Below are 16,897 nucleotides of genomic sequence, written 5' to 3' on the forward strand. Positions count from 1 at the left end.
CCAAAAATACATATGCAAAAAGCCAAATTCATCCCTGATGTAACACCTTTTACTTCAGTTGAATTACACCAGGGCTGAATTTGATCCGGTGATGCTTAGTTAGCCTTTTTGGTTAAGATCATTTGTCACATCAGCTTAATATTCCATTGTCTATGGAAGATTAGATTTCCAAGGGAGTGACTGAAGGGTTTTCTCCATCTCTAACCACTACCATTCTTGACGGGCAAAAAATACGAAAGGGGAGAGTGCATCCTTTTGCATTAGCAGAAGCAGCTGCCCTGGTTCGGGGCTGTTGAAGATTGTAATGTGCGTCTCTCTCTGACTCCCTCAGTGTGCCACCGCTAAAGCTGAGCAGGAGGAGGAGGGGAAAATCCAGTCCGGGTTTTCCAAGTGTACAGGAGTAATCAGAGAGAAGTGGATAATAGTTGTTAGAGCTCGCTCTCTCTCTCATGCCATGCTGGGCCAGATAGGCTCAGTCAGACGTGTATTTACCCATATCCGGGTTAGAGAGGAAAAGAAAAAAAAGTTTCATTTAAACCTGAACAAAAAACTTTCAACATGAAATCACACAACAGGAACAGGCACAGACCGTAAGGCATTCTTACCATTTCTAATCTCAATCACGGACTTGGGGAGGGGAATTTTTATAATTTTTTTTTGTGTAGAATGATCAGGAGGGGTTGCTGTTTATTCAAATAAGTTTATCCCCCCCGTTTCTCTTTTTGCCCCTCTCCTTTTCTGTGCCCCTCCCCCCCGTTTCGCTTTTATTTTATTTTATTTTTGAGGGTGGGTGTTGGATTTTTTCTTTCGGACTGGCAATGTTGCAATGATCATGGCCGCGCAAGTAGCAGCGGCTCCAGCGGGTGCGAAGAACAACAAGGGCAAAACCCCGAGTTTGCCGGGCAACTTGAGCCAGGATCTCAGCTCGGGGGGAGCAGCAGCCGCCGCAGCCGCTGGGGGACCTGGACCGGGCTCCATGCTGGGGGTCGGAGATGGGACCAACAGCAGCAGCCTGAATAATGTAGATCACCATCTCCTGCACCACCATAATGAACTGAACATGGCCAATAATGCAACTTCTGCTGCTGCCACCGGTAATAATAACAACAACGCTAACACCAGCAGTAGCTGCAGCTCCTCTTCGGAGTCCGCTCTGAAAGAAGGTGGAAGCTCATCGGGGTTACCGTCTTCTTCTTCTTCTTCCTCCTCCTCCTCCTCCTCCAACCCGGGCTCGGCCATGGAGACGGGGCTGCTCCCCAACCACAAACTGAAAAACGTTGGAGGCGATCACCCTGCTGCACCTCCCCACCACCACCATGCCCACCACCCTCATCACCATGCCCACCACCACCATGCCCACCACCAGCACCACCACCACCATGCACTACAGCAGCAACTAAATCAATTCCAGCAGCAGCAGCCGCCGCCTCAGCACCATCCGATGCAGAATAACAACAGCCTCGGCGGCGGCGGCGGCAACAACAACAACGGCGGTGGCGGCGCTGCTCAGCCCAGTGCAGACATGGAGCAGCAGCAACATGGAGGAAAAGACAGTGTTTTGGGAAATCAGGCCGAGCCCCCGCCGCCGCCGCAGCAGCAAATGCTGAATAAAGGGGGCGAGGAGGAAGAGCTGCCCAGCAAAATGGGAGAGCAGATCGGCGGCCGCTACGATCACCCCAGTTTGGGACCTTTGGGCGGGCAGCAGCAGCAGCAGCCCCAAAGCGCTGGGAGCGGCAGCGGCAATAGTAGCCTCGGCGGCGGGAGCGGGGGAGGCGGCGGCGGCCCCTCCGCTGTGGGTGTCTCGGAGTTTAACAGCTATTACGGCAACCCTGCCCCTGCCAGCAGCGCTACAGCGAGCCGAGCCGGGCCTTGCTTTGATCAACATGGCGGACAACAAAGCCCCGGGATGGGGCTGATGCACCCCACGGCGGCCCCCAACAGCATGGACCCCCTGCAGAACTCCCACGAGGGTTACCCCAACAGCCAGTACAACCACTACCCTGGCTACGGCCGGGCCGGCGGCGCCGCAGCGGGAGGAGCAGGAGCGGCGGCGGCGGCGGTAGCAGCCGCGGCTGCAGCAGGAGCTGGAGGAGGCGGCTATGGGGGCTCGTCCTCTGGCTACGGGGTGCTGAGCTCCCCCCGGCAGCAGGGCAGCAGCATGATGATGGGCCCAGGTGGAGGGGCCAGCCTTGGCAAGGCTGCTGCGACTTCTGGGGCTGGAGGCTTTCAGAGATTTTCCGGGCAGAACCAGCACCCGTCCGGGGCCACCCCTACCTTGAACCAGCTGCTCACTTCCCCCAGCCCCATGATGAGGAGCTATGGCAGCAGCTACCCTGATTACAGCAACCCCACTGCCCCACCACAGCAGCAGCCACAACCCCAGGCAGCGGCGGCAGCGCCAGGAAGCCAGCAGGCAGCAGCGGGCATGGGCATGGGCATGGGCAAAGACATGGGCTCCCAGTATGGATCTGCAAACCCAGCCTGGGCAGCAGCACAACAAAGAGCTCATCCGGCTATGAGCCCTGGAAGCACTGGTCAGACCATCAGCAGAACCCAGGTAACCACCAGAAACCCCCCTCCCCCTATATAGTTTAAATGTGTGTCTGGAACCTAGTTTCTCTCCAATTTACTTTTTCCCCCTGGGCCATCTGAACTACTTGCTGCCTCCATAACAGGGTTTGGTAAGGCATAGTGTCCGACTGATTAGATTGGAGGCTTCCGACAGACGGTTTCACTGTACAAAATTACACTATTCGGTTACACAATTGAACAGCATAAAGTTTTCCTCCAGTTTGAAATAGAGATTTGGAGATACAAGGCCCCGAGGAAAAGCAGTGTGGGGTGAGGATAGCTTGTTTTTTTAGCTACACTGTCAGATTCTGGAAAATAACGTTGACTGCCCTCTGTTAGAATGTTTGTAGTCAGAGCAGATAACTTTAATACCCTTTTAGCAAAGTAGTTTTATTGCCGATGAAGATATTGTGGTGAAATCCAGCAAAAATGCAGTCAGGTTGCTTTTGCTATTTGAAGTGTGAGGGCCATAATCATGAACATTCATTTAATAGGCATGGAGGTGCGTTAGATACCTCATTTTTGTATATTTGCCCCAGACATCCACACGAGAATGAGATGTAAATAAATGTTGTGTTTAAAGTGAATATGATACACACACATTATTATTCCCATTTTGAAATAATTCATACTTTGATGAAGAGACTGGAAGAGTCCTTTATTTAAATAAACAGATCCAGATATTGAGAGCTCTGCTTGTTTTGACTAATGTACACGTCCCTGATAAATTAAATCCAAGAAATTACAAATTGATATCAGATCATGGTTGGATTATGTTTATGCAGATAGCTTGTTTGCCATCATCAAAGTTATAGGGGTTGGTTAGGAAATGGTCTGAACTCCACATTTCTTGCTAGCGGTCTGAGCCTAAAGAGTGACTTGATCTCCTTTGCAAGGTTTGGAATTTGAATTGTGGAGGTAAACTGGCTGTAATAGTCTCCAGACAGCTGCCTCTGAGTTGACATCTAATCTGCCATCTGATTGGCTCCTCTCTCACCATTGGGCATTTAGCACTGCTGATGTAAATAGAAGTGCTGAGCAGTACAGTCACAAAAATTCTTGCCACAAATAATAACTGAGCAGTATCGCTCGCAGATGCAAAAGTTAAACATTGTTAGAAGAAGCTGAAACAATGAGCAACCATATTTATACAGTGGAGGGTTCATGTGCCTCAACAAAAATTATGCTTGTGAAGAGTATAGTGAAAAGCCAGTGGCATCTTATTTATTTTTTTAATTCGGTTGTTAGGTGATGGTTTTTCTGGGTGTTGATTTTAGATTTAATATGCCTTCATTTTTATAGCAAATCAGACTTGCACACAAAAATATAATAGCATGGCTTGGATGAGGATTCAGTAATTTCAAGTGGTATTTATTTGAACCTTTATGCCTCTTACTAAACATATTTTAATGTAAAAATGTGCTAGTTATGAAAGGAAACTAGATATTTTTGTGATTTAATCTTAATTTAAAGATCATCCTATGTTCTCAGTTTATTTCGGTGTCTAACATTTACAGCGGTCATAGCCCTGTGTTTGTAGGTTGGGTTTTTTATTTATTTGTGGCACCCTATATATGATCATATATACCATATTATAAAAAGGGAGAAGAAGCCATTCTTCTGATTTCTGATTTTTATGTCACTGTTATGAATCCAGATACTTAAAAAAATCTGTCTTACATTTGAATTGTTGGGGGGGGAAAGATATATCAGGAAAAATATTTAATTATTTTTGTATACAAATACATAATGAGTTTATGCTTGAATTCTCCATAGGAAAATAAACTGTTTAAAAATGAGTGATAATGCGTTCAAGTTTTGTGGGGTTCCTTCTCCCTCCACAAGATTTTGTTTTTAATAACTGTTAAGTCTTTTAATAGGTTTTAAGAATTAGGACTAATAGAAATTAGTACAGGTGTATGCTTTTAGCGACACTAATCTGTTGTTGTATTTTACTGTAAAAGAAATTTTAAAATGAGCATGTCCTAGAGCAGATATTGGTTTTTGTAGTGAATGATGGACTGACCTTAATAATGTGAACCTTGGACAGAATGAAAATGTTTGTCTTTTGTCTACAGACCATTACTGCAGTGTTTTACTTCCTATTTTGTTTTTTTCCTTGCTATTTCAGATGGGGAAATAAGAATTTCATGAATGTTATTTTTTTCCCTTTTTTAATTTGGACTGGTAAAAGGGTCATAAGGAACCATAAAATAATGAAGCTTCATATGCATAACCTTTCACAGTTAATTAAACATGATTTGCATTGTCAGCTTGCTTTTAAACATAGGTAGTTTAAAATTTACAGCTTTAAAAGCTAGGAGAAAATGTATTACGACAGATGTAGGCACATGTTACTTCTGAGTGTGGTTTTTTTTTTTATGGCAGGAATTGTACAAGATTTTTTTATTGTATTTGAGACTAAATTAATTATGTCTTCAGTATGACCCTTGTTAATACTTTTTTATATTTATGGGTCTATGTCTTGTTCCACAGTTACACAGTGTTTGTTTCATTTTGGTATTATATGATTTACATATAAGACATAGTGTACCAAGGTACTGTCCTTTGATATTTCCTATAATGTTTGTAATAAAGAGAAGTCATTCATCAGTAATATTTTTGTTCCTTTTTAATTACAGTTTTACTGTGTGTATCATCTGGCCTGATATTAAAGAAAATTTGCTGGTTTGATTTTTTTTTTTTAAAGGAAAATAGATTATACTGAGTAGAAAATAATTATTTTAGTTGCTGGTACAGATATTTCTTTGTATATATCTTTCATTCTTTTGGTACCTTATTTCAGTGGGTTTAGAAATTGTACATTTTTTTTAATAAGTGAGAAATAGAACCTTTCTTGTAGCATTTGAATGTAGTGTTTCTTTGATTTTTTTTTAAATACTCTGCTGCATATATGTGTACACTACTAATATGTGTGAGTGTCAGTATGTTAATGATGATTTGACTCTAAACATATATGAACTATTGCTCTGTGAACAATGGGCTACAATACCTGAAGCGGCATGATGAGGACATTATTGCCTATAGGAAGGTACTTTTCTTGGTGTCCAGGGCAATAGATTCCCACTATGAGCTGAAATGTCCGCCTGTCTAACCTATTAAATCATTTAAGGAAATTTTGCTTCTGCTTCATTTAATCTACTTGCCTGAAACAGAGATGAGAATGCAGCTTGAAGAGCAGGCCTCTCATTGCAGAAGAAGGGAAGAAGCACAAATATTAAAAGCTACTGGATACTGTTAATGCAAAATTAATTGGTTATGAATAATAAGTTCTATGGTATCACAGTTAAGGGGGAGTGATGAAATCTTATAAGCCATTTGTTTAATTATTGACCAGTTTATTGACAGTATAACTCAAATTTGTAGTTATATGACCCTATTTATTCTATATTTTGAGTTTCATTCCGGGGTGTGTGTTTGTGTGTGTGAGAGAGGAGACACACACACACACACACACAAGTTCTGCACTCGCTTTCTCTCTGTGTGTCTATATAAAAATGTGTGTGTGTGTGTGTAGAGAGAGAGAACTTGGCCTTTTCAGTATTATCTGGGTTGCACTTAATATTTACCAGTTATTAGGAAAAAATCAATTCAGTGGAACAGCTGATTTGTTTGTCTGAAAATTAATAGTTTCTCTTTCTGTGGGAATTATTTTTCCCATAAACTCAGAATGGGCCTGAGTCTGCAGCTCTTCTTATGCCAGTTGCATTGCCTTTAAAGGGGAGTGTTGTCTGAGTAAGAACTGCAGGATTGGGTCCTTTGTCTGGGGGCTGCTAGACAACTGTGAGTATGGTGCATAGATTCTCAGTACATTAATGGGAGAATAGACTTCCTTTCTGCCTGTCTGTTTATTCGCAAACAGTTTGCTGTTATACATTCTCTACCTAGAAATAGCAGAGAGCAGTAGTGTGAATTAGTAGTATCTTTTTGTACTGTGATTATATATTTGACACTTTGTGGTTTGGTGTTCGCTTATTGGTTTCTGTAGTGGTCATTATGCTTGCAAATTGAAGAACAAGACTCTGTGTATGAGGTATGATAAATAAAAGTGGTGCATACCTTTATACTATATTACCTCCTCCTTCACATTGAACTTGTACAACTGAATAGTCAATTAATGTGTTTCTGGCATTTTGATCCAAGTCTGTGGGAAGGAAAGCTAATACATTTATACTGTTGATGTATTTTTATTCCTGGATGCATATATAATTAATTTTTTTGAGATTGCCAGCTGGACTGATTGTTGATGGTCAAACATAGGTTACCTGACATTCTCATTTGAAATACGTTTTTAAAAAAGTAAGTTAAAACTAGATTAATTCTGATGACTAAAATAAGTTTGGATGATAATTGAAAGTTCTATTTTTCTTTCTTTTGGTATTGTACCTGCAAAGCATATAAAATCAAGTATGGGTATCCTGAAATTCTCACCAGTAATATTTTAAGTGACAGTATTTTATTTATACTTCAGTCCACATAACTGTCCTTAGCTTGTTAGGACATGGGTACAGTCTTGCATTTCAATATCTTTTTAAAATGTGCCATTTATCAGGAGGCTTTAAAGATTCTCTGTGGATATGTAAAGCAGTGTTACTACACTCACTGTGCATGCATGCTCAAGGCTTGAGGATTTCAGCTCCCAGTAGTATTTAGATGTGGTAAGCTAACTTGCCAGAATATATTTCAGCATTGTGGTTTTTACAATATTAAGATTCGGGGGGAGGGGTAATTTACATAGTACTAAATAATTTTTTTGGTAGGATTGGATGAGGCCGTAAATGAATTAAAACTTAAATTGCCAATGTACCTTGGCGGTTTTCAAATTTATTTTGAAAACTGATCTAAAATAAAGTGGGTATCAAGCTTCAGTGTGGTGTGTCTTCATAGACATTATTCAGGCAATAGGAAAAGAAAATGACTTCATGTCTGTATAGTCATCTTGAATTCTAAATAATGCGTGTACATCAGTTATCTGTCTTGCACTGTTTTATGATTATGCCCTTACTGATGTCTGTGCAAAACCTTAGCAAAACCTGAGGGCAAAATCTGAGGAAATTTGGGTTGAACAGGTGTATCCTGAGGGCTTAGTTTGGACTATAGAACTTCCATTCTGATGATGTAAAAAGCTGAAAGAATCCTGAATATCTTTCAGAGTTCACGGTGAGTTTATGGTAAATAAATTGTAAGCTGAACAAACTTGATAGTGTACATGGTACCCCATAATGCCATCTTGCAAGTTACTTTTTAGAGTAAAATCACACTTTTAATTGATGCTACATGTGCTCTAACTTGGAGTTTGATGAAAAGCCTGACACACACAGCTTTATGTCCCAGACAATATATGTATTTTCAAAGGGAGGCTTTTGTTTAATGAGGATATACAAGAAAATCTTGAAGCACCTAACTACATCCACAGCCATCTCATTTTTTAAGATGAGATGCAGATGAGTTTTCCTCTTTTTTCCCCCCGTCTACCTTCAGCTCTAGCTTTAGAGGTGCCAGCTTTTTGTATATCCCAATCACAGTTATTATATCTTCTTTAAGCAGCCTCCTTCACATGGGAGCTTCACTTATCTTAGGAACACAGCACCTTAGGCACCTTTCCGTCCAACAAACTTCATATCTTCTGTTTAAAGATCCTTGGTCATCTGCAGATGTTTAGAAAAGTGTGAACCCGTCTTGCACAGAGTCATTGTCCAGGAGACAGTGTACAAGGGTTTACCTTTACATCTTCATGAAAATTCTTGTTAAATCTTTGTTTGGCATCTTTGTGCTCTGGAAATGCCAGCTATTTTATCCAATACCAAACCTAGAGATAATAGCAGCAGTGAAGCTACTACTAAGTTTCTGTACAGAAAATCTAATCTGTGATATGAATTTAGTTCTTGGTTCCCCAAATATTCGAGGGGACCTGTATTCAGTGCAGAGTTATCAGCATTTGGTGTACCCTTCATGTAGCATCTTGCACTTAAAGCATAGTGGTTTTGGCAGCAGCTGTTAGTTAATGAAGATTGAATGTCTATAGGAGGATGCAACCCATTTACCACTTTCCGTTCTCTCTAATTTGGGCATTACTGGTCAGATAAACTTTTGCTTCTGGACTTGGTAAGCAGGGTTTTGAGCACAGAAATTAATTGCTGCCCTTTTTTTCTGCTTCCCTGTCTCTGCCTAGTAGAGTAATAGTCCATTTCCCTTAATCATTGTGTACAGGATTTTTTTTTTTCCTGAGAACTGTGTTAGAATTGCATTTAAGGACCTTCCTATGCAAAAGCATATCTATCGTATTGGGAGATTGTATTATTATATACTTTTGCTTGTGAACATAAGTATTAGAACAATTACATACTTGTTGTTGAATCAGTCTAATTGCCCTGTAAAGTCCAGGGCAGTAGCCCATTTTGATTACACAACTAAAACACTATTTGGTCCCATCTTAAACAAGACTGAATTATATTATGAGATAGAAGGGATTGGATTGTTACAACAATTATAGACTGGTCTGTGCAGAAAGGCCCTTTAAATACAGTTCTGATATGGTTCTTGGTGTGAGGAGATAAGGAAAATCGGGTTAGAAAAACCCTGCAAGCGACCACCATTTTAAAACATGGGGATGTGTTACTACAGTTCCAGTCCCGATGTGGACATAGCCAATTCATTGTTGGCATAAACCAGTGCAATCCCCACTGACGTTAGTGGAATAGTGCAGATTTACACGAATAGTGAATTTGGCCATTTTGAATAAGTTCTGTAGCTTTAGAAAGATGGTATTAAATAGAGATGGAGTCAGGAATCCTGAATTCTGTTGCAACTCTCCACTGACTGTCTTAGGAGAATTGGTTTAACATCAGTGTGCCTGAGTTGCGCCAGGTATAAAAAGATAATATGTAGTTGCTTTTGTGAAGTGCTTTGAGTTCCTTGAATAAAAGGTGCTATTTAAATGTAAAATATTATTCAGTTGTATATTAGCTTAATCCAGCCAGCCAGTTGTCATATTTTGCAACAAGAGAAAGAAGATGGGTTGGGGACTGGACTCTTTCCTTTCTTGGAAAGGATCTGGGACCAGTTGTTCGACATAAATTGATTGTATTAGTTGATTAGATTGTCAGATTAATTTATTTGTAAGTGAGGTACTGAAACATCAGGTCTGAAATTTTCTTTCAAAAAAAAGACTTGAGTTGTAGTACCTAAATTGCAAATTTTTAAGGTTAAAAATAGAGATAAAGAGGTTTGTTTTGACAGCGTTTAAGGAATTTTCTGGTTTTATTTGAAACTTCTTGATTCAAATGGAAATATGGATGGAGCTGTGTATTTCATGTGTAACAATTTGTATTGTGACCATTTGAGTCTTCTTTGTTTATCTAAAATACTAAGTACTGAGGCTTTAGTTTACCTTCAGTCAAGGTTGTTTGCAGAAAATAATTCTCCTGCTTTTCTGATCCTACTCACTACTCCTTACTTAAGCAAAGCTCTGAGTAAAAAATAGGTAGTATAGATCCTTTAACAGTGTTTTTAAAATTTTTTATTTGCAGTGTGATTGGTGAAGATAAATAATTCTGTCTCTATGGCAGTCTCAAATACAAAATTACTTTGCATAACTTGTGAAAAATAAATATATTTGGCACTGGAGTGGAGCAAACTTTAGTAGAGTACTAGCAATGAAAAATTAATTTTGCTTGCCAGATTTAATTTAATTTTATAGTTCTTCTAATAAATGAAAAGATGCAGTAGCTTTCTGTGTCTTAAATAGTTTCTTGCTTTCCTATGTTTGATGGAGATGAAATCCGCTGGTAATATATAGTTAATAGTCATTTGGCTGTAAAGGTTTGTTATATGTACCGTTAAAATGTTTTTTTTACCTGGCTTCAGGAATTTGTATCCTAAAATAATGCTAAATACAGTTCATATTTTTTCACAAGTAGGTAATGTAGCCAAAGAAAGTAGGCTGGAATCTGGAGTTGATTCCAAATTTGGTATTTTGTACTGTGCATAAAAGTTTCACACATGAAGCAAAGTAGTTAGTTTGTATGGCATCACATGATCAAAATATTTTCCTCCTCACTGCTGCCAGAAGCTATCTATTGCTTTTCAACAATTTCACTTGTTGGGCACCACGCCAAGATGTTTAAGACAGCCCCTTACGTGAACTGTTCCATTCTTAACCTCTTTGACTGAAGTGCCATGACCTTCACATATGTAGATTAGCCATGTGCTCTGTGAATTGAAACTTGCTGCCTCAGGAAGAAAGGGTTTTTCTTTTTATTCCTCAGGGAATTTGACAGCCATTCATCCCTGACCTGGGCAGAGGTAATGCAAGGAAATTGGATTCAAATGGAATGCATATAGATAACACACAGAGGCAGTATATACAGACAAGCAGCTTTCTTACCTTGTAGAGAATGGAATAATTCAGTGGTACAGATAAACTGCTGATTTAGATGCTATGAAAAAACAAGTGTAAAGAGTGGTTTCAGAGTAGCAGCCGTGTTAGTCTGTATCTGCAAAAAGAAAAGGAGGACTTGTGGCACCTTAGAGACTAACAAATTTATTTGAGCATAAGCTTTTGTGAGTTACAGCGAGATAAGTTTGGGGAATATTTTGTTTATTTTGAGTGATAATTCTTGACCGTATATTGCTTAGCTGCATCCCCTAACAAGATTTTCTTTTATAACCTTTTACTATTAATAATTTGAAGCATGTTCCCCCCCTTTAACATTCTATGCAGAATCTGATTTTAAGTGTTAGAAAATCATGCAACTTTGAGTATTTTAAAGATTTTTTTTAAAGGATCTTTTAATTTTTAAATTATAAAAGCATTAATTTCCACATGTAAAAAATAGGATAGTCTATTACCAATGAAGAGGTATGTATGCAATCACTTTATCTTAAGAATCATTTTCTCTCTCTGCTTTAAAACATGAAATTAATGTGTGTTGTATAATTTGTGATCTCAGCCTCATGCATGGTGTAAATTAAATTTCTGTTAATCAGCCAGAGCTGGTACTGCACAATAGAGATCTCTAGGATTTTGGCTGATTGTACATATAGCTCAAATATATTTTACCGCAAAATGTAAGTATAGTGAAATATTTTTATACAAAAATTTACTTTGTGGTGTTTTTAATAGTATATTCCTGTTTTGCCTGGCTAATAAAGCCCATAACCAGACTTCAAAATAAAAGTTCTGGAGGGGTCCTGGTCCAAGACTAGAGCTTGTAGGTGCTATAGTAATGCAGATAATAAATACTATAAATAGCAACTACAGTAATTGAGGTCCAATCATAGTGAAAAAGAAAACACTTCAAATAATTCAGAAGAAAATCTCCCAATTTAATGTAGTATTTCCTCTGAAGAAAAGGGGTTGGTCATGGCAGAGAGCAGTCTGTTGCTGAGGCTGTCCGTGTTGTAGGAGTGGTTTCATTCAGTTCCTAGAGTACTGGCATAGATGGATTTAGGATTTAAAATAAATGTCCAGAGACAATTCTCCAAATAAACCAAGATCTGGGGGCCACTAAGGCCTCTCTCCCTTAGACTGTTTTTTTTGTGAATTCTGGTGAATATCAGAATATTTGTTTGGTAAACATCTTAATTCAGGGTCCCAGACAATTTTATGTTTAGATAAATGTTCTTTATGGTATTGCAGTAATACCTAGGAACTGACAAAGACCCCCATTGTTTTAGGTCTTGCCTAATCATGTAACAAGAAGATAGTCCCTCTCCCGAAGAGCTCAGAGGTTTGGAGTCATATCCAAACTAATGAGCTACTCTCTTGTTCCCTGTGACTGATCCATCTCCATATCTCTGAAGATTCTTCTTACCTAGAGCTCTTTACTTATAGGGGGAAGAAATCATTTGGTGTGTTCAAGAAAAGGTTTTGTATCCATTCCCCTCTTTGGCAGTTTCCAGGAACACTGCCATCTGCCGGCCTTGCTGTGGGTTGGGTTGGCTCAAGCCTTCTCCCCTATTATATTTCCCTTTCCAGAGAGTAAGAGATTTAATTTGCTGATCGTCTTTATCTGTCTCTTTCCTTTCCTTCCCAAGGTCATGCTGTTTTTCTCCCTTCTGAGAGTTATTTTTCATCCCCCTTTGTCTTTTCTAATTGTATGTCTCTGCATTTCTGACCCCATTTCTTTCTTCTCCCCTCCCCCTTGAAATTAATGGGAACGGCGAGTCCCTTCTCATATTCCAAATTCATGATCCCAGCCTTCATATCTTTGCAGTGTTAGGTTAGGTGACCACCCCTACTCAGCCCTGCTAATGCAGAATTAGGCAAGGATGGTCTAATGAGGCTGTATGTCCAAGAAGAATATGGCTTGTGAATGTTCCCTGAACCCCTTCCTGCCTCTGACCTGCCTTTGGCTAATCTCTTCTGTACTACAGGGGAATCAGCAGGAGCACAAAAGTGGCTGAGGCACAGAATTATTTTTTTTGAAGCAGAGCATTTACCACCTAGCCTCTTGTATAACCCAATATAACTACTTCTAGTGGTGGGAGGTCTTAATGACATTTCAGAAAAATCCTCAGACAGCAGGAGCCATAGTCTTTGACATTTCATTGTGGCAGGTTTTTAAAAACGTAAATGGCCTCAGCCCATATGGGTCTGTTGGTACGTCTGGGCTTCTAGGTCTACTTCTGTGCCCTGTACTGGCTATGACAGAGTGGGAATCAGAGCATTAATTGAATGTTCTTCAGGACGTGGTATGGAACAGGTGGTGTAATACAAATAGTTATCTGTGGATGATGGAGATCAGAAACTTTACAGAAGTAATTATCTGTGAAAGTATGAGTGGGATTAAGACTTTGAGAAGACAAACAATGGAATAGAGAGAGAAGAAGAAGAAAGGGAAAAAAGGTAACAAGAGGAGAGTGAAACAAAAAGACAGGAGAAATAGATGTAGACGTGAGATTGGTGTCAGGGGAAAAATGAGGGGTTTTTTGGTCATCTTTAGGATCTCTCTCCTGCTGAGTGGACGACATGCAGGATCTGGCCTTGCTCTTAAAATCAGACGGTGTGATCAAAATTTTGCCCATGTTAATTTCTGTTTTCAGAGGGATACTGTATCTTTTTCCCCTTCCTCCTCTTATTTTGTGCTAGCATTAATTTTTTTTTCTTCCTCAGTTATAGCTGAGAGCCAGTTTCTTTGAGTTTTATTTTCAGTAAGCTTTATTTTTGTAATGCGTTTGACTTTCCAAATATTATGGAGTCCCTTTTGATCTCAAAATGCTCAGTGGACAGACATTGGTTGGGTACACCTTTTGGTCTGAGGTCTCTAGTCATACCTCGCTTATCTGTTTTGTTAGTTGTAAATAATACAATTCTGGACTCTTCATCACATTTAGTATTTATCATTTTCATCATTTCATTTGAGTCCTCCTGAAAAGGAGGAAGAGTAGAAGGCGGGACTGCAAAGTGGGGCAGTCTGTGATGTTGCAATACATGGCTTAATGAAATCTAGCCTTTTGGTGTTTCTATATTTTGGCATTTAATCTTTCTTGAAATCTGTAGGCCAAGCTGACATTGCCATAGACTAGCAAAGTTGCCCCCAAACAAGGTGCCAAAGGTGGGAAAACACAGCTAAAATTCTCTTTCCAGAAATTAGGATACACATCCTCTCTGATGCCTGCCACACTGTCTCTATCCCTCACCTCTTTTTTAAATCCTTTCTATTTCTCAAACTGTCATTCCCTACCTAGCAGCCTGTAGCATGTGTTGGCTGTCACTTTCAGATTCAGTGCTTGAGAATACGTAAGGAATCTTGAATGTGTTTGAATTTTTTTAGCTCACTATTCAGACATTCAGCAGAAGATCTAGCTGTCTCTTTTACAGAGCAGGCAGCTTTTTTGGGCTCCCAAGGTTCAGAGATTGAGCTCATGGTAGTAAACCTTTTAGTGACAGGAGGTCAGCAAGGAAGGACCTGAATCAAATGAATGTCCTCCATCCCTAACCAGTATAAAATATTTATTTGTGAACAGTAGCAAAATACTATTAAACTAATTTGAAATATGTGTACTTTGTGTGGTGTCAAGCTAGAATCCGTCAGAGGAAAGACTGCTTTTGTGGGACAAGATGGATGAAGTAATACCTTTCATTGGATCAACTTCTGTTGCTGAAAGAGAGAAACTTCCGTGCTACACAGAGCTCTTCTTCAGTGTTTATGGGTTTTTGTTTTGTTTAGATAAATGTTAATTTTACATTTCTATGTGGCCTTTGGCCGCAATATCTGGGTACTCAATAATAATACTTTGCACTGCTATAGCTCCTTGCATCCAAGACTCTAAAAGCACTTTACAAACATTAATGGGTCTAACCTGTCAACACTGCTGTGTGGAAGGGGGTTGTTATCCCCATTTAACAGATGAGAAGGCAAGGTACAGAATGGGCAAGATCCTGAGCATCCAGAACTCCCATTTGCTTCACTGGACTTGCAGGTCTCCGTGCCTTTGAAAATCAGGCTCCAAATGACTTATCCAAGGCTCACACAGTATGTGATAGAGTTGGCAAGAGAACCCAAATCTCAGTCACAGTTCACAAGGCCAACCTTCCTTCCAACAATATCTTATTAAAAAATTGAAATTTATGGTTATTTTTAAATAGCTGAAAGATAACTCTTCAAGCTTGCAAGGAAACTGGAAAAAAATTCTCCCCTCCTTTTTGTAATATCCACTCAAACATACCTTCTACAATTTTTTCCTCCTGTTTTAAATTTTTAAAATTTCCCTTTAACAGTGATAACCATACTTTCGTATTTTAAAATACAGAACACCACAAGATACATACCTGTAGCTTTGAAAACCGTGGGCTGAGGTTTCTGATGTATTTACTTCTGAATTTGTGTACATAAAATTTGCACATGCAAATGCAAGATTTAAACTTGCAAATGGTGACAGAAAACTGCATTTCATATCACTTGCTATGTAATTCATCATTCACTTTTCATGCACTGTATGTTGGCCCACTCTTATTGGCCCTAACAAACCACTTTCAGGGGCATTAGAGAAATAATCCAAATAACAAAATTTATATACACAATGTATTTCCTAAACATAAAATTCTTCACAAAACCACATAATATATAATTAAAAGTAAAAAAATTCTCTTTGGGGTATGCATTTATCCATCTGCAAAAAGGATATAATAATGCTTAATTGTCTTTCAACTGTATTGTAAGACTTAATTATATTGTTTGCAAATAGAAATCCTAAAATTAAAGTATCATTATTTTTAATAATTTCACTATACATATTTCGCAGATATGGTTAAGGTAGTAGGTCTATGCCTTTCCATGTTTGTATATTTATTTAATGTAGCTAGAATTACTGTTTACTTCCTTGTTAGAGCATCTGTATTAAATGGTGACAAATTTTATTTGGTGTTAATTTATATTTTTTGGCTGCCAGCTAACCATCATTGATGGAGAAGGCAGAATTCTGAAGAACCTCTGTTTATAGCTTCAACTCAAACTAGTGGTACAATTCTTAAAAATATACTGTATACATTTTCTCTGTGGGGAATAAAAAGGATTGGTTTCTCAAGGTTGACTGAAATATTTTAACTTTGGTAGCAAATGAGGTGTGAATCAAATTGTCAAAAGGATTGAGACTAAATTATTGCAGCACTGACTGTTTAAACTAGCTGGCAGCGTACTTCAGAAGGTGTTAGCCTAACAAATAAATGTGTAAACGGCACCTTTCTCCTTCATTATACCTTGTTTCTCACCACTTGCTTTATGCTATGAGGAACTAAATCTGTGTGGGAGATATCACAGCCAGTCTCAAAGTGTTAGTTTATGATGTTGCAACCAGAGGAATAATTTAATACTGTATGGGATGGCTTTGGAGGAAAAAAATATTTGAAAACAGTAAGATTAATTTCAGTAATTCATCACTCAAAAATAAAGTGTATCAAACAAAAATAAGCTAAGTGTTTTATGTGATTATGTATCTTTAATAGAATTTGGTGTCCATTTGTTTTGCTAGAAATTTTATGTGAACTAGTGGCCTAGGGCTTGTCTACATGGGGAAATTTACCAGCATAACTATACTGATATAATTATACTGCTATAGTTATACTGCTATAACTCCCCACGGTGACCCTCTTATTCCAGAATGAGTGCCTTTTTCCAGGTTAATTTATTCTGCTTCCAAAGCAACCGAAGCTAAACTAGAAAAAGTCACTTTTATACCAAAATAAGAGTTTCCATACTGAGAGTTAAACTGGTACAATTATGCCAGTAAATTTCACTGTATAGAAAAAACCCATAGTAATTTTGCTGTTTTGAAAGAATTTCTTGGTTATAAAAAGATCTCA

General features: G+C 38.9%; 1 protein-coding gene across 27 annotated transcripts in view; it reads left to right on the forward strand.

Moving 5' to 3' along the window:
• The first annotated feature begins 322 nt into the window (after positions 1-322).
• ARID1B (AT-rich interaction domain 1B) overlaps positions 323-16,897 on the forward strand; it is a 398,263-nt gene continuing 381,688 nt past the window's right edge. For 9 of the 27 annotated variants that reach the window (XM_037895043.2, XM_043544245.1, XM_037895044.2 and 6 more), the window contains exon 1: positions 337-2,557. In XM_037895043.2, coding sequence (XP_037750971.1) covers positions 827-2,557 — 1,731 coding nt within the window. In that variant the 5' untranslated portion in view covers positions 337-826. Of the gene's footprint in view, positions 2,558-16,897 lie in introns of all 27 variants that reach the window. The other 18 variants (XM_037895039.2, XM_037895037.2, XM_037895041.2 and 15 more) reach the window with 7 other exon arrangements.

The sequence above is a fragment of the Chelonia mydas genome, chromosome 3 (assembly GCF_015237465.2).
Source record: "Chelonia mydas isolate rCheMyd1 chromosome 3, rCheMyd1.pri.v2, whole genome shotgun sequence".
NCBI lineage: Eukaryota > Metazoa > Chordata > Testudines > Cheloniidae > Chelonia > Chelonia mydas.